The sequence below is a fragment of the Phoxinus phoxinus genome, assembly GCF_949152265.1.
Source record: "Phoxinus phoxinus genome assembly, chromosome: 6".
Taxonomy (NCBI): Eukaryota; Metazoa; Chordata; class Actinopteri; order Cypriniformes; family Leuciscidae; genus Phoxinus; species Phoxinus phoxinus.
This window is the reverse complement of record NC_136881.1, coordinates 29,559,609-29,586,199: the sequence shown is the minus strand read 5'-3', so window position 1 is coordinate 29,586,199 and position 26,591 is coordinate 29,559,609. Positions and strand designations below refer to the sequence as shown.

Here is a 26,591-nt window from a genome sequence, read left to right as displayed (position 1 = left end):
TATTCATGTAAGAAAATAGCTAAATTGTGTTCATTTTAATACAGATAAAATAGAAGTACACTTTTATGGATTTGTTTCTGTGAAAAATCGGGTTTTATTTAACTGCTCTATCTTTCAACAGAAAAAAACGAGAAATACTTCATCATACATTTTTCTTTATGTAAACGGACCCAACTAATTAAAAGGACAACAACGCCTAAAAGCTGACTGCGATTCTCTTTTCAAATATGCTTTGAGAGGCTCCTACTACGCCATATTCTTCAACTTAAAGTACACCTGGAACGACATTGGTCATTTGTATTTCACAAAGTAACTTTTGTAGGTCAGTGAAAACTGGCACACGTACAGCCGTAGCGCTGCGTGTCGCTGCTGAGCTCGTCTTCGGCTTCAGCTCCACTTAAAGGAGACGCAACAAAGAGCAACCGTAGTGGGCCCTGCTAACAGCGTGGCTTACTATAGCTTTAAGAACTTTAAATAGGGTCTGGGTCTTTAAAATGAATTTTGCACAGTTATTATAAGAGATGATATACTGAATTTTCGACTTATACGACTTACATTTTTGCACAAAATTTGCAAAGAGACGTAAGAGCGTCCCGTGAAATATGTTTGACAATCGGATCAGGGCCTTTAGCAATCCAACATTTTTCATATTTTATGCCTCCTGTTTATTTCAAGCTATGTTTCAATTTGTTGAGAATTATTGAGGAGTCCAGAAGTGAGAAAAAACAACTTTAGTGCTGATGGAGCCGCAACTCCCGAACAACAAAGAGGAGGTGGAGAGTGAGACGGCCATGGAGAAATCCGCGGGGCAGAGTACCGCATCTAGCCCGTGCAGTGCGTCCAGAGGACGCGGGGAAGGGTGCTTGGCGACCGAAGGGACTTGCCCACCCGAAACAAACGGAGCTGTGACGAGCCAGACGGGTTCCGGACGGGTTTTACGAGACAGGTCAACGCGAACGATTCCCGTGTGGAGGCAGAGTGATATCGGGGAGGAACGGGATGAATTATCACGCGAGGCAGCGGCGAATCGCCGGCGGAAAGCGAAATGCCCGCGGCGCAGGAAGAGCGCAGTAGCCGCTGCAGGTTCATCGGATGCGGGCAGAGAGAGCGGCGGCGAATGCGACTTCACGGTTGAGTACGTGCGACTTTTCAGTCTGTAATATACGTGATGTGTTTAAGGGTAATATAACAAGGCCTCGCTTGTGAATATCCTAATAGTAATGCATGGCATTTCTGTGCTCCTTTCACATGTTTAGGCGTAGCTAATGCTGGCAGACTGCAGTGTTTACATTTGCACTAGTGAAAGTAACTTAACTTAGCTGTGTTTCTGAGAGAGTAACGTTAGTTGGGCAAAATAAATCACGCACGCCCAATCTTTGACACTGGGAAGGAGAATGTGAAAGATGAGACATAATAAATAAAACCGCCTGTTTCTCCGTCTTATGACAGGTTGGAAGAAAACAAGGATGCGCTGGTTAATCGAGGTACTTTAAATGACATTTATTTTGTTAATGAGCATCTAAAGGAGGCTGTATATGGTCAGCCGTTGTATGATTATTCTAGGCTATAAGTCTGGTTGTAATCCAAAAGTGACTAGTCTCTTTTATATGTTAGATTTGTTAAATGTGATTTGTAAAACATATTTATTAAATGTAATTGTTAAAGAAATATTCTTTATTTTGCCATTAAGTTCTATAGAGATCTGTGACTCAGACATAAAGAATTCACTTTCGACTAGTTTGTGTTCTGGTTTTGCATGTTTACTTTTAGGTTCTAGTACTGGTTACAATAACTTTTACTTGTTGTAACCATTGACTAGCTGAATAGAATAGCTGCTGTATAGTTAAAATTAAAAGCCATACTAGTAAGATTAAATATGTTACTAGTTATAATTGGAACACAAAGTAGTGTCTAATAATAAATAGGTAATTGGTATAAGTAGGCACTAGTACTTGTAATTCTGGAATAGATGCCAGCAACAATTGGAAAACCAACTAGTAGGATTTGAATAGTTATCTGATATCTGGTAACTACTGTAAGGTTCCATAAATGTTAACATTAGTGACTACTATAGTTAACATGACCTAACAATGAAAAATACTTCTCAAGCATTTATTAATCTTAGTTAATTTCAACATTTACTAATAAATGACTAAAACCAAACTTGTATATGTTAATCTAATCTAATGGACCTGAGCTAATATTAACTGACAATGAGCAGTTATGTTTTTATTAACTACTGTTGTCAACAAATATTAATACATTCTATAACAAATGTATTGCTCATTGTTAGGTAATGATAGTTTATACATGAACTAATGAGAACTAAATATCCAAGTTGCATATTGCCATAGAATTAATTGGCAAAACATTGCAATATGTAAGCAGTCAGAGATCTAGTTATTATTGGGTTACTGAGTACTGACTAATAGCAAAGGAATATATGCTAGTATATAATGAATATGTATTAGTGACAAATTGGGTGAATACTACTCACTAGTATCATACAACATACTAGTAATTAAAAAAGAACAAATAATCTACAAATAGATACTAGTTAGTTTTAAGGAAGAAATGGTAAAACAGCTTGCCTGAGGATGTGATCTGATTCTGCTTCATGTGACTGTGTTCTCTTCCAGCGGCCCGCGGCAGACGGGTGCAGGTGCGCTCAGGGGCCCGCACCTGCCGGGGCTCGCCTAGGACTGTGTTTAAAATAGAGCCAGAAATGGACATTGACTATGGTACGCTGCTGAGCTTTTAAATGTAGTAGACTGAACATGGGTGCACTACAAATTCTTGACTGAATACTGACTACAAAACGTACATATATATAATTACTATAATGGTTGCCAATTCTGCTTGCAGTGGAGGCCAATAAAGCAGTCGAAAAGACAGGAACAAGGTGATTGATTGCACATTTATTATGAGAACACATGGACACTTTCTCACGAAAGACCCCATGAAATCAAAGTTTCGTGGCTTTTATATGCATTTAAAATGCATGAAATAATTGACCAAAAATATCTTGCATTACCAAATATATCCAAATTCTCGTCCTCCAACTAGCAAATGCCAGTAGCGCAGCACGATTCACAGCTGGCTATTTGTTAAAAAAAGAAAAACTGCTCGTCAAGCCATTTTGTGGGGTCTTTGAGGACACTGATGGCTGCTACTGTTTTGGTGTTGGTGTAACAAGCCCTTTGTTTGTTACTGCCATATTTTAGTGTGGAGAAAAAAGAAGAGGAGAGCATGGATGATGAAGACGTTGTGGAAGAGGAAGAGTGTCCATTTGTGGATGATCCAAAGGACGAAAACTACCTACCCCATTCACAAAGGTAATGTTTTACCTGTGTATACTGATTGTAGTCATTTGGATTTGACAGAGTTATGTCATCATAATCTCTTCATTTTATAAATGTTGTGTTATAGCATGATTACAGTAATCTAATCAGTCAATGATCAAATTAAGTTGTGAATTATGCTAACTTATCAGGGTTTCCAATATCATGGAAAACCTGTAAATATCAGGGAAAAAATAAAAGTCATTGAATTATTAAAAAGGTCACGGTAAAGACAATGCTCAGTTTAAAAACATTTAATTAGATGAAATATATAGAAAAAAATATATATATAAGAAAATAAAATGTATAAAAATGACTTTTAAAAATCATTAAATGTATAAAAATGACTTAAAAAATCATTATCCGGTAATCACAAACAACTGGAAAATGACAACAAATCAAAAGTGCGAAAAGATTTAAAAAAGAGCCAAATCTGATTTTAGTCGTGCATTTGATTTGTAGGCAATTAATTATGGCTTGATGCTCATATTTGTTTGTTCAACAGTGATGAAGAGGATGCTGTCAGTAGCGATGAAGACGTCCCTTTTAGAGATGACCTGAATGACCAGAGCTATGATCCTAAGTATGAGAGGTGCATGTTTGTTTTTCAGCTTCTGTATGATGAAGGTCTCGTCTCCTATGCCCTCTCCATTTCTGTCCTGGTGTGTAGAGATTTTCCTAAGGTAAGGCGCAGACCCCCCACCAGACTGAAGGAGAAGAAAGACAAGGCTACAGGGCAGGAGTCGGCAACAGAGCAAGAGACCGAGATCAAAACTGAGGGAGGGGAGAGCACAGATGTGCAGACCAGTGCTGAAGTTGAGGAAGGTGCTGAGCCGCCTAGGAAGTGAGTCCGTAACGTTGTTTTATATATTTGTGATAAAAATATACATGGCCATAAGAAAAGCACTTCATGCCACTCCTGCAAACAACTGATATGTGAATGATAAACGCATATTAACTGTCAGGTTTTTTGTCTTAGAAGAGGGCGAAGAAGGAAAGATGATAAAAGTCCTCGTCTTCCTAAGAGAAGGTAACAAAGCATCTCACATTGAATGCTGAAAATTGCCCTAAAACAGGAGTAGAGCAGTAACCATCTTTTTAAATTAGAGATTTGCAAGTATATATATATGGTTACAATTTATTTTGTTGGTCCACTTTAGACATTCTACTAACTATAGGCAACTTTGCAACTACATCTCAACTAACTCTAACTAGTAGATTGTTATGTTAGGTTTATAGTTAGTAGAATAAGTTGACATGTAGTTGCAGAGTTAGTTATAGTCAGTATGTCTGTTAGGAAAGCATAAAAAAGATATTAAGCAGTGTCTACTATTATTCTAATGACTGATACTTGTAGTTACAAAGTAACTACGGTAATAGAAAAGTAGACTATCAAAATAAAAGTGTTCCCGTGTATATATATATATATATATATATATATATATATATATATATATATATATATATATATATATATATATATATATATATATATATATATATATATAATATTTGTTTTAGTGTCTGTTTGTTGGAGCAAAGCTATTGTAAATAAAGTCTGGATTAAATGTTCATAAATTAGTAATATTTTTTAAATAAAATTACTTTAACAGATCATGGAAAAGTAATAGAAATTTTTAGTCAATGTAAAAAATGTTCTTGTAATTTTCAGTTTTAAAGAAACGCTGTATTTGAGTGTGAAAAACATTATTCAGTCACAAGCCAATAAAAAAATCATGTAAAAATATAAATGTATGGGTCACAAAGTGTTAATCCTGATTATGGCTATAGTCTCTAAAAAGTGTAATAACTGTATATATTGTATATTTTATATATCCATTAATTTTCTGTACAATTAAGTGCATTACAGTAAACACTGTCTGTTCTTTTTATAGATGGGTTGAAATGATTTTCTGTGGTAATTACCAGCATGCCACAATTTACTTTGTAATTAGAAGATTCCAGTACAATAATAATAATAATTCCTTTCCTACATTAACTGAAAATCATTTATTCTTCTGCACAGGAAAAAGCCACCGGTCCAGTATGTGCGTTGTGAAATGGAAGGATGTGGTACAGTTCTGGCCCACCCACGCTATTTACAGGTACAAACGGAAACTAGCGCTTCCCTCACAGACTGAGACCTAACACAGAAATTAGACTTGAAACCTTTCTGTTGTCTTTCTCCCCCGCAGCATCACATTAAATACCAACACCTGATGAAGAAGAAATACGTCTGCCCTCACCCTTCTTGTGGAAGACTCTTCCGGCTGCAGAAACAACTACTACGGCATGCCAAGCACCATACAGGTAAGACAGACACATCTAAAGCTTGAAATACTTATATGAAGTGTCTTTGGTTAGGTGGCTTTTTTAAAGTACAGCCTGTGTTGCAGATCAGAGAGACTATATCTGTGAGTTCTGTGCTCGCGCCTTCAAGAGCTCACACAACCTGGCTGTGCATCGAATGATACACACTGGAGAAAAGCCACTACAGTAAGTCATTTCTTTGCTGCTTACACACTACTTTTCACATTACTTTTCAAATTGAGGAGACTAAGGCCCCGATCACACCTGACGCGTTTTTCAGGCACAGCACTGGCCAATCACACAGAACGAGCAGTGCGCTGCATTTTTTATGTTGATAGGCAACCACCGAAACAGCTGTCCTGTCAGTCAAGTAAACGTCAAATCAGCTTTTTATTTACTTTCTGTTAACATTGTGGTAGTTACGGTCCATGAAGTCATTAGCTCCTGGTAACCTGCGAGAGCACCACAAGTTTATCCTCTTTCATCATCACACTCTCCAAGGTTGAACTGTAGCTTTCATCACCACAACGGCCTCTCCATTCATTTGATTGGACAAAGGAAAAAAACGTGATGACGTTGGGCGCTTTTTCCGCTCGGAGTTGATTTTTTTTTATTTTTTTTTTACAAAAACGCGAGGCGCTGCAGGCGGTAAAACGCGAGGTGCACTTGCTTCTTGGTTCGGTTTCACAAGGCAACATTTCAAAGTGTACCAAAATGTGTTTATGCAAGTCACATTGGTCAGAGTTCACATGTTTGCGTTCCACTGTGTCATCCATTAAGATGGATTGACAAGTTTGCTCTGTGGGCTTATTGTGGCTTTATCTGTAGCTGTCATGACACTCAAACACTTACGAATTTAGCCTTGATTCCTGCTCGGCGTTGGGTCGGATAAGTTTTGGGTCGTAGGGCAAACAAAAATTGTCCTCAAAGTAATACCGTCGGTTGAGTCAACGTTGCTCCATCAAGATGTTTTAATTTACAGGGAAACCTACCAGTGCCTAATCATTCCCTCAGCATATTAAGCAGGAAAAAGGCTTTTTTTTTTTTTACTGAAAAAACTACACACGACACCTTTAACATATAATTTTCAAAAAACATATTTTCCACAATAAACCTTCTAAGTTCTGTATTATAGTCAATAGAATAAATGTAAGAATTATAATCTTCCATATCGCAAATCTATCAAAAATCTTTTCACCCGCTCATCTCCTTTCTAGGTGTGAAATCTGTGGTTTCACTTGCCGTCAGAAGGCCTCCCTCAACTGGCACATGAAGAAGCACGATGCGGATGCCACGTACCAGTTCTCCTGCAGCATCTGTGGCAAGAAGTTTGAAAAGAAGGACAGTGTGGTTGCTCACAAAGCCAAGAGCCACCCCGAGGTGCTCATTGCCGAGGCCTTGGCCGCCAACGCCGGAGCCCTCATAACCACTCCTGCCGGAGTCACCACGCTGCTGGAGACCTCCACGGGCTCCATACAGACAGAGCAGGGGGTCCCTGAGGCCCAGGGGAGCTCTGCGGTGCCAGCCGGTCAGGTGGCCCCGGTGACGCATATGGGTCCAGTGATGGTTGTGGATCAGGATCACCCGCTGCACTCCATGCAGGTACCGGTGACCCTGGCCATGTCATCGACAGAGGAGGCGAACAGCGCTCCTTCACAGCAGACCTCCACACACGCTCTGCAGATGCCTCTACAGTTCATCTCTACGCCCGTCTCGCAACAGCAGCAGCAACAACACCACCAAATTCAGCAGCTCCCCCTCCAGTCCTCTGCTACCAGCGTCTCTCAGCAGGCCGCTTTGGTCCAGCAGTTGCCCGTGCAGTCCTACAGCCCCCAGTCTCAGATTGTCCACATGTCCTTCAGAGGTCTTCCTCAGCAGCAGCAGCAGCTCCCAATGGTTTCTGTTGCACAGCAGATGCCTCTTCAGACCACCCAGCCACATCAAAACCAGACCCTCCCTAGGCTCCCAAGCCACAACCCGGTTCCCAATACTCCCCTCCTCTCCCAAACCCTGCCCGAGGCGCCCTCTGACTGCCGGAGCGGTTTGGGATTTGGGAGTAATCCTGCCGCCTCTTCATCTACGTCTCCCCAGTCTTCCAATACCCCTTCGGAGACTAGACAGGTGGTCTGGGAGGGAGATGGGACTAATGAGAATGGAAATGGGGGTGGGGTTTGGGAGGCGGGTGGGCAGGGGGACGAGCAAAACATGACGGACAGTTCAGACGGCCAGATGCAGCGTGTTCTGATGTAGTGAAGGAAGCTGGCGTAACATGGAGGAAAGTGAGATGACTGTTATTTGTCACCCTCCTACATGCCCTGAAGTTAAATATATATAGTCATAAATATATTGTATGTAATCGCATTAACTTTTGGTAGCTTTGTAGAAATGTCTGTACCAGGGAGACTGTGTTTGAGTTGTTGTCATTGTTCATTTTGTATATAAACAGTTATAGTTCCCTCCAACAACCACATCTGTTTTGTGTGTATGTGTGTTGTTTTGTGGCTTTCGCAGAACTCAATTCATGGTAGTCTGTGTGAGTAAAGCCATTGTGTAAGCAAAGTTGTGCCATCATGTGGCTTGAATTGGTACTGTAGAAACTAGGGATGCATCCATATTACAGATGAGCAGATAATTATTGTCATTTTATAGTCCATCCATGTTAAATTTCTATTCTATTTTGTCCAAAGTTAAAAATTAAATCCTAAAAACAAATCAATTGTTTCAAATGTAACAAGTGAATTTAGGCATCACAAAAATTATTAATTTAGAAATTTGCTAAATATTACATATAACAGTGTTATTAAATTATTTGCATTTTTAAATATTAACTTTAAGTGAGAATATAATGATGATGAAGGTAACATAAATGGTGGAAACAAACTAAATATACTATATTAGTTTACATACACTACCATATAATAGTTTGGGGTCGTAAGATTTTTTTGTTTAGTTTTTGAAGAAGTCTCATGCTCACCAAGGCTGCATTTATTTGATACAGTGATAACAGTAATGTTGTGAAATATTAGTACAATTTAACAACTTTTCTATTTAGTCCATTTATTCCTGTGATGACAAAGCAGAATTTTCAGCATCATTACTCCAGTCTTCAGTGTCACATGATCGTTCAGAAATCATTCTGATATGCTGATTTGCTGCTCAAGAAACATTTCTTGTTATCAATGTTGAAAATTTTGTTTGGTTTTTTGAACCTGTAATAATTTTTGTTCAAAATTCTTTAATTAGTAAGTTTAAAATAACAGCATTTATTTGAAATAAAGTTTTGTAACATTATTTATAAATGTATTAACTGTCACTGTTGATCAAATTAAAGCATCCTTACTGAATAAAACATACTACTTCCTTTCCACCAAAAAAATCTTACTGACTCCAAACTTGTGAATGTACAGTAAGTGTATACCTAATTTCTCCATGCCAATGTTCTAACACCAGTAAGAGATACTACACCAGTACATTGTGCATCCCTAGTAGAAATAAACCACAATAGCTCAAGTAAAAAAGAGAAACTTTGAAAGAAGTTTGAACATTAACCATATACACTACCATATATATTTTAAAGTCATAAGGCAACAAACATATATGCATATTTACATTTATTGTTTCAAAACCTTAGAATTCAACTAATGTAAGATAAAAAGATTTTTTTGGAAACTACAAACCTAAATAAATGACATCTATTTCTTATCTTTGTTAGAGTCTCTTTTTGCATTGACCACATCGCCATTTGTCATAATGACCTCTGGAAAAAGTCTGTTACACATTTTACAGACTGATGATGTTATTAGTAGCATATTAATTCAATAAATATATCACACACAGCATCGTGACAGTTTTTCACATAAAAGTGAGTTGTTGCCCAATTTATGACCATTATAATGTCTTCTAGGGATGTGAGAGTCTGGCATACTGCTTGAGTGCACGCTTTGGTGGAATGAGAGAATCGTTCAGCCCCACTCTTCTTTTCTTTCGCTGTTCATTGTCTTTCTCTCCGTCTGGGTCTGTGCCTTCCACGCAAGAAGCCAGCGGATCACGATTATGTGAACCTGCAACATTATCATCGTCTTTTGGTCCATTAGCAGAGGTGACCACACAGTTACTCTGCAGATCGCTGTCATGTGCGAACTTGCAGCGGCTTCCAAAGCGGCAGCGACCATCCTTCCTGTAGCCCACACAAATGCGCTTACCGCCAATCTGGGTGGGGCGAGCTTGTAAAGTAAGAGGTACATGTTTTTGCAGGACATTCAGTTTTTCCTCAGCCATTACTTTGAAGGGGTTAGCAAACACACTGCTGCCTGCAAGCGCTCCACCCGAGCTGGAGCCTCCCAGAGGTGGAGGCGGGAGCTTGTGACTGTGAGGACGGAGGGACGGGGTCAGCAGGGACTCAGAAAAGGAGCGATTGGCAGTAGGCGCCTCCTCTTGATCCTCGCTCTCTGGACCAGATTCTGACTCACTGGAAGGCGATTCCGACTCCAACAGGAAATTACGGCTTTTTACCTCCTTTACAGCACAATCCGTCTTTTTGAAGGACCTAAGCAGGAATAATTAAAGATGTTTATTTGAAAGGTGATACTTGATCCTTCTCAGCTCATTAAAGGAATAGTGTACCCATTTTCCATGTGAATGGTGGCCATTCTGTCAAAAATTCCCACTTCTCATTTTATTAAAGGTGTAGTTTGCACACACACAAAAACAAAATGGTACAACCATCTTCAATGGTACACAATATATGTATACTAAATATACATTTTTGCACCTAGGAATGAACATCCTATGGGTTTGTAATTACATGAGAGTAACGTTAAGTAGGCTAAATTATGACGCTTTTTATTTTTGAGAGCTATTCTTTTAGTTTTCGACTGTGGAAAGATGCTACTCTTCACACTTGGCATTCTTTTAACGTTAAGTGAAAAACACCTAACGTTATACTGATTTAAAAAGTATGGATAATGTATTTGTCTAGTGAATTACTTACTCCTTCTGATAGTCTTCTCCCTTCTCTTCATCCTCTGACTCGGATGATACCCCGTATCCCACAAGCGAATTCATAATCCACTCAAATATCGGTTATATCCGAAACCGTTCTTATCAATATCGTTTTTGAAGATTAAATTGTCAGTCGTTTATTAATCCGGATGTCAGTGTTTCTTCTTGGTCCCCAAACAGATTGTCGTGGAAAGAAAAAGTAGTGTGCCACCGCGAGGCGCGGAATGGTATTGCGAGAATGATTTCAGCATGAGCCCAGTAGTATATTCCTGCACAACCGGAGGCTGCAGTTTTAGGACCCCAGTTTTAGGACCGCAGTTTTAGGACCCTAGTTTTTTGTGACAGCGCCACCTACCGAACTGGATGATATAGCGGCGGCTGCTGTTTTAGGACCGCAGTTCTAGGATCCAGGTGGTTTAGTTTGTACATAGTATCAAGAAGATCCACCTTGATCCTAAGTCTCATTAGAAAAAAAAATATATATTTTAACAAATAAGATTATGGAATAGAATAGCTCCTGCAGCAGGTGGATTAGAGCAAGTAGCATCAAGCTCCACGATACAATTTAAAAGATTAATATTAAACTTTTACTTAAAGCTCACTTTAAACCACCATCGAGTAAGATAGGATATTTGTATCATATTCCGGTCGCGGTTTAAAATGGTTTTAAGTCATAAAAAGATGTTGAAATATGGTATAATAAAGCAATTTATATGCAGCCAATGGCTACACCTTGCTTGGCAATACTGTAAACATTCTTAATTCATATGAAAATACCCAAAATTGCACGAAAATCACACACAAACCACATTTACTCGAAATCGTGCATTTATTAGCTTCTTGTTTCAGGTGAAGAGATGTGTCTTAGCTTTGTTATCACGGATAACAGGACCGCGTCATGCAGAAGGGCAGGATTATTGTCACGTTGAACCACGTGAGATGATTGACAGCTGTACAGCGAATGAGACTTGCGTACATTACTGACGCAAATCAGGAAGAGGAGACCCAGATCTCTCTGTGTTCGCTGTTTGAGTTTTATCATAAACACTATCGAGTCTTAAATCTTTCTAATGATGCTCAGTTTGTCCAGATAAAATAAGTAAGAGTGTGATGTTTTAACGAGTAATGAATGTTGAACAACAATCTGTTGTGATTAACAATGATTAACAATTAACAATCTGTTGTGATCTTTGCCGCGAAAGGGGTTAAATTTGTGTTTTTGGTAATCCAGTTCTGTAGGTGGCGCTGTCAGAATAAACTAGGGTCCTAAAACTGCGGTCCTAAAACTGGGGTCCTGAAACTGCAGCCTCCCGTTGTGCAGGAATACCCTTCTCGCATGAGCAGAAGTGGTGTGGAAAATGTTTAAACCAGACGAGGTTGATACATACCTGACATTTTAAAATCTGAACAATATGCCTAAACAAATGCACTAAATTAAGGAATCATACTGGGGATTTCACAATGAGAATATCAGTGTTGTTATCGTTAAATAAAAATATAGGCTATTCAAAAATCTAAACATTTTATCAGATTTAAAAATAAATATAATTTGAAGTACTAAATTTACAAAAATTGAAATATGAAAATAAACATTTTAAATAGAAAAATTATTTTAAAAAGTAAAATAAAATCTAATAAAAATGACAAAATCACATATAGCCTATAACAATAAGCCTATTAAGACCTAATGTGGACCTAATGTGGTGATGGACATAGGCATAATTTGGTCTCCATGCATGTCACTTTTTACTACTATTTTGTCCCCACCAAGAACAGCTTGCAGGATGCATTCATCTAATACAGAAGAAACATGTTATCAATCTATACTAGATCCAGTAAATTAACAGTGTTACAATTTTTTTTTTTTAAGATTTAAGAAGCGTTTTCGTTGCATCTGTTATCAGTAGAGGAAGGAATATGAAAACAGCACAGCTATATCTTCTCTCATGCACAGTCTGCAAGCAGACACATGTTCTGATCTATCACTTTTCCACAGCTGCAGCAACTTTATAGAGAAACTGCAAAAAGAAAACACATCACGCAGCTCTTAATATGCATCCACTGACTGACAGATAGCATATGGTAAATGGTAAATGGTACACTGTAAAAAATGATTTGTTAGTTTGACTCAAAAAAGTAAGTTACCTGGTTGCCTTAAAATTTTGAGTTCATTGAAACTAAAAATGTGAGTTTTTACAACAAGTGATTTTGTTGTTTCAACTATTATTTTGTTATTTCAATCAAAGATAATTTTTTAACTTAACGTTGTTTTGTTGTCATAACTTAAGATTACATATTATATCAACTTATTCAAGCAATCAAAGGAATTAAGTTAACTTACAAATGTAAGTTCACTCAACTTAACCTTAACTACATATAGTTTGTTGTAACAATTAACTGAAAAGTTTACACGGTTGCCTTAAAATGATGAGTTAAATCAACTACATATAGTTTGTTGTAACAATTAACTGAAAAGTTTACACGGTTGCCTTAAAATTATGAGTTAAATCAACTACATATAGTTTGTTGTAACAATTAACTGAAAAGTTTACACGGTTGCCTTAAAATTATGAGTTAAATCAACTACATATAGTTTGTTGTAACAATTAACTGAAAAGTTTACACGGTTGCCTTAAAATTATGAGTTAAATCAACTACATCTAGTTTGTTGTAACAATTAACTGAAAAGTTTACACGGTTGCCTTAAAATTATGAGTTAAATCAACTTCAACACAACTTAACATGACAAATACTTTTTTGTTAAAACGAATTCTGGAATAACAGCACAAATAAACCATAACTTTAACATTTATTATAACATTCACACAAATATGAATTCATTGAATTGTCTTATTTTAGTATAAATGAGTATGATAGAATTAACTGCTGCTTCAATAAAAACATTAAAACACATTAAAGAAGCAAATTGCTATAAATGGCAAGCATGTGTGAGAATAAACAAATGCCAGTGTAATGACATTAACATCAGCTTGAATTAAGTGCAATAGAATAAATAAAAATAAAAAAACATTTAATGAACATGACATGAAAATTTCATTTTTCAAATTTCAAAAATCCTTTGCTCAAAACAATATTTTGTCTGTTCAATAAAACAAAACAAGTATTGAGTATGCGAGTATGTACAACCTCATAAAGTGAATGAAATAAGAAAACTGTTGACAAGATAACCACAAAATATCAGGCCAGTGAGGCCACATTTCATAACAAATCTCAACAAATATTAAAAAGCATTTCTCAAACAGCATTAAAAGGGTTATTTCACCCAAAAATTAAAATTGTCATTACTCACCCTCATGTTGTTCCAAACCTGTAAGACATTTATTCGTCTTTGGAACACAAATTAAGATATTTTTAATAAAATCTGAGAGCTTTTTGTCAATCCATTGACAGTCTATGCAACTACCACTGTCAAGCCCCAGAAAGGTAATAAAGACATCATTGAAGTAATCCATGTGACTCCAGTGGATTAACCTCAAGTTTATGAAGTGACGCGAGTGCTTTGTTTGCTCAAAAAAATATATATATTTACAAAATATTAATCTATCAATCTCCAACGCACGTTCAAGTTTTTTTTGTGCAAACAAAGCACTCGCGTCACTTCATAAACTTGAGGTTAATCCACTGGAGTCACATGGATTACTTCAATGATGTCTTTATTACCTTTCTGGGGCTTGAAAGTGGTAGTTGCATAAACTGTCAATGGATTGACAAAAAGCTCTCAGATTTCATTAAAAATATCTTAATTTGTGTTCCAAAGACAAATGAATGTCTTTCAGGTTTGGAACGACATGAGGGTGAGTAATGACAATTTTAATTTTTGGGTGAAATAACCCTTTAAAACTAACCCTGCGAAGCAGGTTTCTTCATCTATTCCAGATTTTTAAAGGCTTATACCAATTTATAACATTTTATAATGAAAGGGTTAGTTCACCCAAAAATGAAAATTCTGTCAGTAATTACTCACCATCATGTTGTTCCAACCCCGTAAGACTTTCGTTCATCTTCGGAACACAAATTAAGATATGTTTGATTAAATCTGAGAGCTGTCTCACTCCTCCATAGGCTTCTTAAGGGATTGAAACTTGCCAGCCCAGAAAGTTATTAAAAACATCATTAAAATAGTCCAAGTGGCTCAACCATATGTTTATCAAGCGACGAGAATACTTTTTGTGTGCAAAAATAGGGATGGGCATTTTTGTCATTTTCTCATTTCGATCATCAACAGGTCTCAAAAACGAGTAATTAGGGGGGCGGGGCTTGTGCGGGGGGCATGGTGTGTCCGTCATGAAAATGTTAGGAAATGTTACATGTAAGACTGTTACGATAATTAATGTTGACAAATAAAAATATGACATTAAACATGAAAACATGAACGTATGACTAGAAAAAAATAACACTATGATGCATCAATGTTTTCGAAAAAGAAACATCTAAAAGGAATAGCTGCTTGAGGTAAAGCTAAAGAGTAAATGATAGTAAACTGAAGCACGTTCTACAACAACCTATGAGATTAATAATCAGATATCCTAGATACAGAACATAAACGTAACCTTACAACTTGCATTAACAAATATACTATTTGATATACTATTTGCGTAATATATCTGCGCAGCGCGTCTGTGTTGCACATCACCACGTAGGCTTACTATTGGCCGACGCTGGTCATGTGTGTGACGCGTGTGACGTGCAACACAGACGCGCTGCGCAGATATACTACGCAAATATACTCAGGCCAACGGAAAATATAATGAATAGTGGAATAAAGTCATTAGTTCTGTTTGTTTTTTTGCGCACAAAAAGTATTCTCGTCGCTTGATAAACATACACAAGATATTCAGCATTATAATGAGAACAGGATTGTGATAGAATGTTGTAAATTCTCTGCTTTAGTTGCTCGTGTATCAGCGCGCTGTTAAGGGAATAGCGCATCCAAAATTTCCCTATCAAACCACTGACTGTAAAAAACTAGTTAACATGCGCATTCGCGTCCTTTTGTTCATGCAAGTTGTAATGTTACGTTTATGTTCTGTATCTAGGATATCTGATTATTAATCTCATAGGTTGTCGTAGAACGTGCTTCAGTTTACTAGAGATAATTTACTCTTTAGCTTTACCTCAAGCAGCTATTCCTTTTAGATGTTTCTTTTTCGAAAACATTGATGCATCATAGTGTTATTTTTTCTAGTCATACGTTCATGTTTTCATGTTTAATGTCATATTTTTATTTGTCAACATTAATTATCGTAACAGTCTTACATGTAACATTTCCTAACATTTTCATGACGGACACACCATGCCCCCCGCACAAGCCCCGCCCCCCTAATTACTCGTTTTTGAGACCTGTTGATGATCGAAATGAGAAAATGACAAAAATGCCCATCCCTATTTTTGCACACAAAAAGTATTCTCGTCGCTTGATAAACATATGGTTGAGCCACTTGGACTATTTTAATGATGTTTTTAATAACTTTCTGGGCTGGCAAGTTTCAATCCCTTAAGAAGCCTATGGAGGAGTGAGACAGCTCTCAGATTTAATCAAACATATCTTAATTTGTGTTCCGAAGATGAACGAAAGTCTTACGGGGTTGGAACAACATGATGGTGAGTAATTACTGACAGAATTTTCATTTTTGGGTGAACTAACCCTTTCATTATAAAATGTTATAAATTGGTATAAGCCTTTAAAAATCTGGAATAGATGAAGAAACCTGCTTCGCAGGGTTAGTTTTAAAGGGTTATTTCACCCAAAAATTAAAATTGTCATTACTCACCCTCATGTCGTTCCAAACCTGAAAGACATTCATTTGTCTTTGGAACACAAATTAAGATATTTTTAATGAAATCTGAGAGCTTTTTGTCAATCCATTGACAGTTTATGCAACTACCACTTTCAAGCCCCAGAAAGGTAATAAAGACATCATTGAAGTAATCCATGTGACTCCAGTGGATTAACCTCAAGTTTATGAAGTGACGCGAGTGCTTTGTTTGCACAAAAAAAACTTGAACGTGCGTTGGAGATTGATAGATTAATATTTTGTAAATATATATATTTTTTTGAGCAAACAAAGCACTCGCGTCACTTCATAAACTTGAGGTTAATCCACTGGAGTCACATGGATTACTTCAATGATGTCTTTATTACCTTTCTGGGGCTTGACAGTGGTAGTTGACAGATTTCATTAAAAATATCTTAATTTGTGTTCCAAAGACAAATGAATGTCTTTCAGGTTTGGAACGACATGAGGGTGAGTAATGACAATTTTAATTTTTGGGTAAACTAACCCTTTTACTGCTGTTTGAGAAATATTCTCCTTTAATATCCTTTTTAATATTATTTTAAGCCATCAAGCACAATGTCCTCCTCTAACACCACAGCCACATCAATTATTTCCTTTGGGAGGAGGTTTGCAGTGTTCTCCTCTGTAACCACCAAGAGTCCAACATTCATCCCCTTCACCACCTCTTCCTCATCAGTTGGCTAATAAGAGAAAAAGGAAATTATTATGAATCACAAAATTACAAATTTACAAAGCATTTGTAGGTAACAATGAATGAGTGTTAAAGGAACACTCCACTTTTTTTGAAATAGGGTCATTTTCCAACTCCCCTAGAGTTAAACAGTTTTACCGTTTTCGAATCCATTCAGCCGATCTCCGTGTCTGGCATTATCACTTTTAGCATAGCTTAGCATAGATCATTGATTCTGATTAGACCGTTAGCATCTCTCTCAAAAAAATTACCAAAGAGTTTTGATATTTTTCTTATTTAAAGGGATAGTTCACTTTGAAATTAATTTTTGATATGTTTTAGCTTACCTCAAGGGCATCCAAGATATAGGTGTCTTTGTTTCCACAGTATTTTCAATTTTGATATTTTTAGGTCAAACCGTTCTTGTCTGTCAGTCATATAATGCAGGTCTATGGGGTCCACCTCAAAGAGCATGCACAGAGAAGTCCAAATTAAACATGACTTAATGACTCGTAAATGTAAGTACACATTGATGGCCTAAGACACGAAACGAGCCGTTTGTGTGAGAAAACTAACAGTATTTATATCGTTTTTACCTCTTGTAATCACAGTCACGTCCTTCTGTGTGACGTGTACGCAAACTGATGCATAGATATATATACACTAGATGCCGCATTAAAGACATTCGTTCAAATGAACTGCCGTAGCCAAGGCGGCATCTAGTGTAAACATCTATGCACCAGTCTGCGCACACGTCACACACCAGGATGCACTCGCGCCCTCAGATCACTTTGGACGTGGCTGTGTTACAAGAGGTAAAAACGATATAAATACTGTTAGTTTTCTCACACAAACGGCTCGTTTCGTGTCTTAGGCCATCAATGTGTACTTACATTTACGAGTCATTAAATCATGTTTAATTTGGACTTCTCTGTGCATGCTCTTTGAGGTGGACCCCATAGACCTGCATGATATGACTGTCAGACAACAACGGTTTGACCTAAAAATATCAAAATTGAAAATACTGTGGAAACAAAGACATTTTTAAAGACATATAAAAATGCCCTTGAGGTAAGCTAAAACATATCAAAAATTTATTTCAAAGTGAACTATCCCTTTAAACCTTGACTCTTCTGTAGTTACATCGTGTACTAAGACCGACGGAAAATGAAAAGTTGCAAATGAAGAGTATAGTTCCTAGCCATAACGGCCTAGAAAATCGCAACTTTTCATTTTCCATCGGAAAATGAACACATTTTCATTAATAAAAATTCAATAATCTATATTCACCTTTCATAGTTCACTTCCAAAATATTCAAACTGTTTAAAAATACAACCTATAATATTCAACAGGCAATTTTCAGTCCATTTTATTTCGTTTTACAAATTCACTTCCACAAATTCGACAGTAAATTCAACATTGACATCCAGGAACTGCAGGAAAAGCAGTATATTACCGAGCATAATCTCCATCTGTTGTTAATCAACCTCACCAGCAGGGGGTGCAAGCGTGTGTTGTTGACGAAGACCAGAGCAACAGTTAGAGCAAGCCATTCATTCATAAAAACTGATTTATAGAAATGTAAGTGTATTTGTGATTATTATGAGGACTGTTTTTATGTTTAATTCAGTGTCTTCACGGTCCCTGTGTAGCCTACATGCATCTTTCTCTACCGTGAACGAGATTATAATGTTATTCCCCGATGCTGATGTACAGAACGAATGTTAAATTTGAGGTAGACATATATTTCTCTTGGTTGTTTAGTTGCCTTAACTTTATATCGCGGCGATGTGTTGCAGGCTACTGGGTTTCCCTCAATAATTCAGGATTGCTGGACATATAAAACGCTTAGCTTAAAGGACAATTCCGGTGCTAAATGAACCTAGTGGTAATTAACACATGGTTACCGAGTCGATGGTTCTCTGGGATGTGTTTTCATGATAATCGAATGCAAAGAGTTTTATCTCTAAAAACAGATTAGCTTATAACGCTAGTATATGGGGCATCGAATATAAGTAAAAAGAAGTCGCTAGTTAATACCACTAACACGGCTCAAAATAGCCTCACACTAACACGGTAGCATAATGAGGGTCCCTACATGCAAACCGAAGCATTGAGAACTTTGTAAGCGTACAGATAGTTTAATAAGAAGATACTTTATAAAGACAGTACACGTCGCGTATACAGGCAGGAGCCATCTTTGGAAAACAGTCTCGACCAGTTGAGCCACGAACGGCGTGCTACGTGAGCTGAACTGTGACTTAAACCTATCGACTAGCACGACGTTCGTGGCTCGACTGGTCGAGACTGTTTTCCAAAGATGGCTCCTGCCTGTATACACGTAATATACTGTCTTTATAAAGTATTTTCTTATTAAACTGTCTGTACGCTTACAAAGTTCTCAATGCTTCGGTTTGCATGTAGGGACCCTCATTATGCTACCGTGTTAGTGTGAGGCTATTTTGAGCCTTGTTAGTGGTATTAACTAGCGACTTCTTTTTACTTATATTCGATGCCCCATATACTAGCGTTATAAGCTAATCTGTTTTTAGAGATAAAACTCTTTACATTCGATTATCATGAAAACACATCCCAGAGAACGATCGACTCGGTAACCATGTGTTAATTACCCCTAGGTTAATTTTTTCGCCGGAATTGTCCTTTAATAGACGAATACAGTGATATAAAAGTCCAAACTCGCACCTTATTGAGAAGGCTGTATTATTTGGCTACAGGCAAGCAGAGTCAGAATATGCACAAAATTTCACACCAAGCGTTTCCCAGTGATATACTGGTTATAAAGTTGGCTTGACGATGGACATTCGCGCATTTAGGGGCCGTCTCTAAAGTTACACGACATCGGTATACACGTTTCTAACTTCAATAGCATTGGAAGAGAATGACTTAGTCATAAACCAACTCTAAAGTGTTCATGTAGGTGTCAAGCATGATGTACACCTTTTTCATTTATTTATATTTATTCAAATAAATAGAAGTTTGCTATTGAAGTTAGAAACGTGTATACCAATGTCGTACGTAACTTTAGAGACGGTCCCTAAATGCGCGAATGTCCAACGTCAAGCCAACTTATAACCAGTATATCACTGGGAAACGCTTAGCGTGAAACTTTGCGTGTTAAGTTCATATTCTGAGTCTGTTTGCCTGTAGCCATATAGTACAGCCTTCTCAATAAAGTGCGAGTTTGGTCTTTTATATCACTGTATTAGTCCTTTAAGCTAAGCGTTTTATATGTCCAGCAATCCTGAATTATTGAGGGAAACCCAGTAGCCTGCAACACATCGCCACAATATAAAGTTAAGGCAACTAAACAACCAAGAGAAATAATGTCTACCTCAAATGTAACATTCGTTCTGTACATCAGCATCGGGGAATAACATTATAATCTCGTTCACGGTAGAGAAAGATGCATGTAGTCTACACAGGGACCGTGAAGACACTGAATTAAACATAAAAACAGTCCTCATAATAATCACAAATACACTTACATTTCTATAAATCAGTTTTTATGAATGAATGGCTTGCTCTAACTGTTGCTCTGGTCTTCGTCAACAACACACGCTTGCGCCCCCTGCTGGTGAGGTCGACTAACAGCAGATGGAGATTATGCTCGGTAATATACTGCTTTTCCTGCAGTTCCTGGATGTCAATGTTGAATTTACTGTCGAATTTGAACCACTGAATTTGTGGAAGCCAATTTGTAAATAAAGTGGACCAAAAATTGCCTGTTGAATATTATAGGTTGTATTTTTAAACAGTTTGAATATTTTGGAAGTGAAATATAAAAGGTGAATATGGATTATTATTATTATTATTTAATTTGTATTAATGAAAATGTGTTTGAAATGAAATATTCACAGCTTAAATATACAACCATGTTGAATTTCAGCCCATAAAAATGCAATGCATTAAAATGCAAGCATGGTTAATGCAATGCATTTTTTTTTTCAAGTAGTGCAATTCAACAGGCTTTTTTATTTCAAAAACATTTGCCATTATTTTACTTCCATACGACTCGCTTTTGCTTCGTTCATGGTTTTGGAGTAGGCGTGGGTTTGGACATGATTTGCAAGGAGGGGGATCTATGTTTTCAAAGCTAGCAGGCTAAAGTTAGCATTTCCCAGATGACCTATTCCACCTTTAACTTATATTATTTAACTGTACAGTTGTGGAGTAAAATTCACTTTAAATAAGATCCCCATTACTCATTTTCATTCATGCAAATAACATGGACTATTTCTGCCACCTGGTGGAAAACAAACACTTACAATTATGTGAAATTTCTGCTCTTGGCTCCTTTACCATTCATTGCTTTTGGATTTACTATAAAATTACTATGATAACAAACTGTAGCACTTTTACTGTACTGAAGTATAGCAAGTATAACGTTAGTAAAGTCTCATGCCATTTAGATGAAGCGATTTTTTTTTTTTTAACAATACCAGACCTCGACAGCCTAGAAGGGTAATAACTTATTTAATCTTAGACTAAACCAGTTGAGACAGAGACATATTGAATTTTAAAATGAACGTTACTTACCATAAACAGCCCAGCTGTGAAGAAAATGGCGTCTTCCCGTTCTGGTGTGATCCAAGTTAACTGTTACGTCGTGTGGCAAACATGTCCATAAGCTTAACAAGTCTGAAATATCACAAAAAAAAGATTAATTTGAACACTTATTGCTTCAGAAGCATAAGTATAACAGTAACGTTACAATCTCTATAAGGCTACTTATTGCCGTTCAACCTGAATGCATTATTAACGTTAGCTGCTATTAACGTTACTTTAAAACGGGCAATAACGTTACGCATTCGTGTTTAATCACGGGGAAAATGAAAAATGACTAAAATATTATTATTTATCGGGATTATTTGAAGGTTGAAACGCTTCACTAACAGCCTTAACTAAACTGTAACGTTAAAGATGACATAAGAAACACTATTTTACCTCAATGGAAACGTCTGGAATTTCTGAGGGGAAATTATTACTTATAGATTAATTTAAACCATCTTCTGATTTTCTAGGAAATAAATTTAATTACCCTTAGACAAAAACAGCCTATAAGACATTGAATTTAAAAATTACTTACCATAAACCGTCTTTCCTTGCTTCTGAAGAGGCTGAGAAGAAAATCGCGCCTTCGCATTCAAGTGTCGTCTCTGTGTTGTTTACTCCCGGTCGTTCGGCGCATGCGCAGGGAAAATTAAGACTCAGAGGTCTTGTGAACTATCTCTATTAGTAGAATCAACTAATGTTTTTATTTTATATCAGTGCATTGCCGTCAAGCCATTAGTTTAATCAACCTAAACTAAAAATGTTTTGTTATCTGAACAACCTTAGTGAATCTAAGTTAATTTGACAAAAGAAAATTTGTTGTGTTAACAAATCATGGGAATAATTTTTTACAGTGTATGCACTTTTGGATTATAAAATAAATATTAAAAATAAAAGATACATTTAAATGATAAATGTCACTTTATTTAATCATTAGCAGGGATACATTAAAGACAATTATGCGGGAATATGTGTTCACTGCCTATTCAAGAGCAATAGGGCCCTCAGACTAACACTAGAGCAAATACTCACTTATAGACCAATACATCACAGACTATTATTTAAGATAATGACATAATTTGTGGATAACATAATTATATGCATAATTAATAAGTTACAACTTGTATAAAAGGAGGGTTATAGCAAGTCATTTTGAAAAAAATATTTTCACAATAAAATGAATGCACAATTTACAATGTCCATGTTTTCTATTAATGTCACACCTGGTATTTTAACAACAACACTCTTGACACTAGATCACACAAGGGATAGGGTGTAGATTCCTACTTCACCTTATATAGCAGACAAATATGGGAATATACTTTGGAGACACACATAGCTCAAATAAATGATGCATGAGTTACAGACAGACATTAAAAAATGTTATACACTTCCTGCATGGCTTCCCTGGCCTATTGTAAAAAGGGGAGTTGAAGGCACTGATAAGCTTAAAAAACAGAAAAGTTAAATAACACCCTGTTACCAACCTTCTATGACCTCAATTCCTTCTGTGTTTATGTAGTAACAAAAAGGCTGCCGACCACAGATTTAGGCAGAAAGCACATCAGATTTATGCTTCAAATGGGCATTCACAAAAAGTTTAATTTGATTATTCTTTCTGATACCAATTACAGTAGCCTATAGTTTTTCTGTATTTAAATAGGAATATCTTGTCATGACTTAATTTAAGCAACTTGCAACAACTTAAATCAGTGTATTTTCTTTACAAAAATAATTATAAATCAGCTTTTACAATAATACGTCCTCAGAATCATATGGACTCGGTTCTTTGTGCGATTTGTTTAAAGATTTGCCTATAATTTGCAAACATTACTTAAACATCCTAATAATCCAACAGACAAGAACTTTAACACCATATGTGATGCTCAAAATTCACATTTGAGGTATGATTCTGTGCAATTCAAGTTCGTAAAACAAAACGTGAATGTAAACCACATTACTAATTTTTACTCATACGAAAATCTGCTTTCCTGAAAACCCATAGGAAATTCCAGAGGCTCGAAAATGATCCTGATCATAAAGCACACAGCTCTATTGAGTGTGTTTCCCTTTTATTTGTTTATATTTTCCAGTTTGCGTTGGTATCATACGGTGGGTTTATGAAGAAATCTAGGCCAATAAAATTCCGTCTTGATATTCCCAGCCCCTCAAACGCACCACGTTCCCATAAGGGGGCGGAGTTTCCCATAAGGAGGCAATTCAGAGCTACATCTTCAGTTCAAAGGAGTGAACAGCGTTTCTGGAAGTCGTGCGAGATAGTTGGCCACAGTGAAATAACTGCAAATATATAAGGAGTGAGAAACACCGCCAGAGGATCACCATTCAACATCTATAGCCAGCCTACGGTAGTGTATAGGGGTTAGTGAAAATAAGAACATGCTGATTTATTCGTGTTGTTGATTCAAACGTTATTTTTCAAACAGTAGGTGTTTTTGAGTATAAATGACTGGCAGAGGTGCAAACGGTCGTCGTGGGTTGCGGGGCCACGCAGGGAAAACCTCAGCTCTAGCCCGGCTTCTTCATAAGGAATGCATTGAACTCCTGGAGGCATACGTGAGTCTCAAAAATAGATTTATACAGAACTTATCTGATTATTATATTCAACTGTTAAGTCTTTCCTAATTATGGTGTGGTGGTGAGTGTGACGCAAACTGGAGTCTGCGACATCATGACATTTAGCAAGTTAAAAGAATGTCTGGAGGAGGCAAATGAATTTCGTTAGATGTGACCGCGTTGTCTGTGCTATCCAAGACTTGTCGGTGCGCGCAGGGGACGGGATGTGCTTCTGGATCAGGCTAAAGCGCGATTGTTCCAGTAATAAATACATTTTTGGTTACCTGCCAAATTGTTCATGTCTTCCACCTCCTTGTTGTTTTCCATGACTCTTGTTCAAGCGTATACTTTAAAGTTTCGGCTTGCTTGAAGTTGCTTCTTGGAAAAGTAGACTGAAACTTGGGAGCGGTGTGGAATGTAATGGAGTCTTTTTTCTTTTGAAATAGGTTAGCAACATGTTTACTATTCAACCTAATGAGCTGCCCTGCTGAGGACCAGCCTGGCTTCAGAGGGTGCTACATTATTAATTAGTGACTTAATAATATGCCAACTAGCCTACATGCTTCTATGGGCACTTTCAGGCTAAAGCTGAGGCTAAAATATAGTGAATAATTAAAAAAGGTAGCAACTTTTTGGGAGTTTTAAATATAAGTTTAGGTGACCTTTGGAAATTGTGTGTTGACTGTATAAGGAATAGCCTAAGTTGACTTGCCTCTGTCTTTTATTATTTTTAATTGCTGCTTTTACTTACTGTCATGTTTGTTTACCACATGTTTGTTTACAATTTCTTCCATCTGGTGATTCCTTGTAACCACAACTCATTTCCTTTGTCTTCCCATTTAGAGAAACAGTGAATCACTGCCGTCCTCACCGGTTGCCGGAGATTATTTAGTATCCATTCCTCCGTTGGTTCCTCAGCTGTCAGATGCAGAAAAAATATCTATCCTGCGCGCTGCACTTAAGGAGTGTCTGCGACTTCTGGAAGATGTCATTACCCGGGAGGACGCAGATTTTTCAGATGAAGACAGCGAGTATAGGAGAAAACGGAAAACTGTGAGGGATCGTCTGGGACACCTGTTGGCAAGCACAGAGCAGCTAGTGGATGGCCACAAATTTGAAGCTGAAGTTAAAGAGGTGCGGGAGTTAACATGTCTAGCACGTCATTTTAAATGTAATGTTTTCTCATAAATGTCAACAGGGTTTGAAATTTACTTTTTCCCTCACCGGACAATTTGGCTACTAAATTTTTAAGTTACCAGCCATTCAGAACTTCTACTAGCCAAAGAAAAAAAGAATAAATAAACCAGATTAATTACGTCACAGCTTAATATATATATATATATATATATATATATATATATATATACCCATACCCACATGGTTTGAAATTAACTTTTTCACTCACTGGCCAATTTGGCTACTAAATTTTTAAAGGGATACTTCACCACTGGAAAGATGAATGCATTTAAATTTCGTCATGTATGTAGTAGAAAACTGACTCAAAACTGAAAATACGCCGTTTTATCGTAAATCTCCATGATGAGTTAGTCCACCCCAGCTCGAGTCTGCCCGGGCTCTCCCTCCTGACCGCCGGGCGGGTCTCGCTCCTCTGCTGCAGCGGCTGCTCAGGCCGCCTCTGGTTCCTCCATCGTCCGCGGTTGTTCCTGGCTGTGCTAAGAAAATTTTTTTGCTAAGAAATTTTTTTTCCGTCTTGGTCAGGATCCGTGTGAAGCAGAATGCATGAACTGCAAAGCTGGCACGTACGTGTCAGTGTCAAATGATGTAATAATGTATGCGTAGTGAATGGCGGCTGTGGAAAGCAGGAGCCGAGTCCCGGATATTTTGGGTGATCTCGAGTTCTGGTCTGGTGCGCGGGTCCGATGCTCGTGGCTGCCTGTGCGGGCCGCAGTGCAGCGGGGAGCAGTTGCGGATGGTGGGGGAGCAGGAGGCGGCCGAGCAGCTGCTGTAGCGGAGGAGCGAGACCTGCTTGGTGGTCGGGAGGAAGAGCCCGGGCAGTCCCGGTCGGACATGTCCGTGAAAAAGAGGACGTATGGTCACCCCTGCTACTCCGCATTCTCCACACTCCTGTTAGCTTAGCTTAAAAAAAAAGATTGCTGACACTATTTGTACATTCTGTGAGTGAGATCCCACCCTCTATGGGCGGGTTGAAAACACGAGGAACTAGCTCCTACTACTGGCTGTAGTTTTTAGCCTCTGGCCAGGAAAGCCTCCGATGATGCAAAATGATGATTTTTGCGTCATCTGATGATTTTTTTCCTGACAAAAAAATACATAAATCTCTC

General features: G+C 37.5%; 3 protein-coding genes and 1 long non-coding RNA gene across 9 annotated transcripts in view; 2 read left to right on the top strand and 2 right to left on the bottom strand.

The window, feature by feature from the left end:
• Nucleotides 1-205: 205 nt before the first annotated feature.
• Nucleotides 206-8,613, top strand: zfp91 (ZFP91 zinc finger protein, atypical E3 ubiquitin ligase). 5 transcript variants are annotated; one of them, XM_079616903.1, is made up of 12 exons: nucleotides 206-1,135; nucleotides 1,450-1,484; nucleotides 2,640-2,741; nucleotides 2,866-2,902; nucleotides 3,225-3,335; nucleotides 3,847-3,924; nucleotides 4,012-4,185; nucleotides 4,321-4,371; nucleotides 5,368-5,446; nucleotides 5,537-5,651; nucleotides 5,738-5,837; nucleotides 6,869-8,613. In XM_079616903.1, exons 1-12 carry the CDS (start codon nucleotides 741-743, stop codon nucleotides 7,899-7,901), a joined length of 2,310 nt encoding a protein of 769 aa, XP_079473029.1. In that variant the 5' UTR covers nucleotides 206-740; the 3' UTR covers nucleotides 7,902-8,613. The 5 variants fall into 5 exon arrangements, with proteins under 5 accessions (XP_079473029.1, XP_079473030.1, XP_079473033.1 ...); XM_079616904.1 differs by having other exon boundaries at nucleotides 327-1,135; nucleotides 4,324-4,371; XM_079616907.1 differs by lacking the exon at nucleotides 1,450-1,484 and having other exon boundaries at nucleotides 327-1,135.
• A 283-nt stretch (nucleotides 8,614-8,896) lies between these two features.
• LOC307000922 (uncharacterized protein) lies at nucleotides 8,897-10,871 on the bottom strand. Its single transcript, XM_079616908.1, has 2 exons — nucleotides 10,642-10,871; nucleotides 8,897-10,197 (listed from the first exon to the last, which is right to left on the bottom strand). The coding sequence occupies exons 1-2, from the start codon at nucleotides 10,713-10,715 to the stop codon at nucleotides 9,552-9,554; spliced, it is 720 nt and encodes a 239-aa protein (XP_079473034.1). The 5' UTR covers nucleotides 10,716-10,871; the 3' UTR covers nucleotides 8,897-9,551.
• A 5,968-nt stretch (nucleotides 10,872-16,839) lies between these two features.
• On the bottom strand, nucleotides 16,840-22,435 carry LOC307001008. The gene is made up of 3 exons (XR_013798146.1): nucleotides 22,250-22,435; nucleotides 21,700-21,801; nucleotides 16,840-17,151 (listed from the first exon to the last, which is right to left on the bottom strand). It is a non-coding gene; the product is annotated as an uncharacterized lncRNA (long non-coding RNA).
• A 1,496-nt stretch (nucleotides 22,436-23,931) lies between these two features.
• cntf (ciliary neurotrophic factor) overlaps nucleotides 23,932-26,591 on the top strand; it is a 3,593-nt gene continuing 933 nt past the window's right edge. The window contains exons 1-3 of one of the 2 annotated variants that reach the window (XM_079617098.1): nucleotides 23,932-24,080; nucleotides 24,159-24,288; nucleotides 25,132-25,422. In XM_079617098.1, coding sequence (XP_079473224.1) covers nucleotides 24,178-24,288; nucleotides 25,132-25,422 — 402 coding nt within the window. In that variant the 5' untranslated portion in view covers nucleotides 23,932-24,080; nucleotides 24,159-24,177. The remainder of the gene's footprint in view (nucleotides 24,081-24,158; nucleotides 24,289-25,131; nucleotides 25,423-26,591) is intronic. The other variant, XM_079617099.1, reaches the window with a different exon arrangement.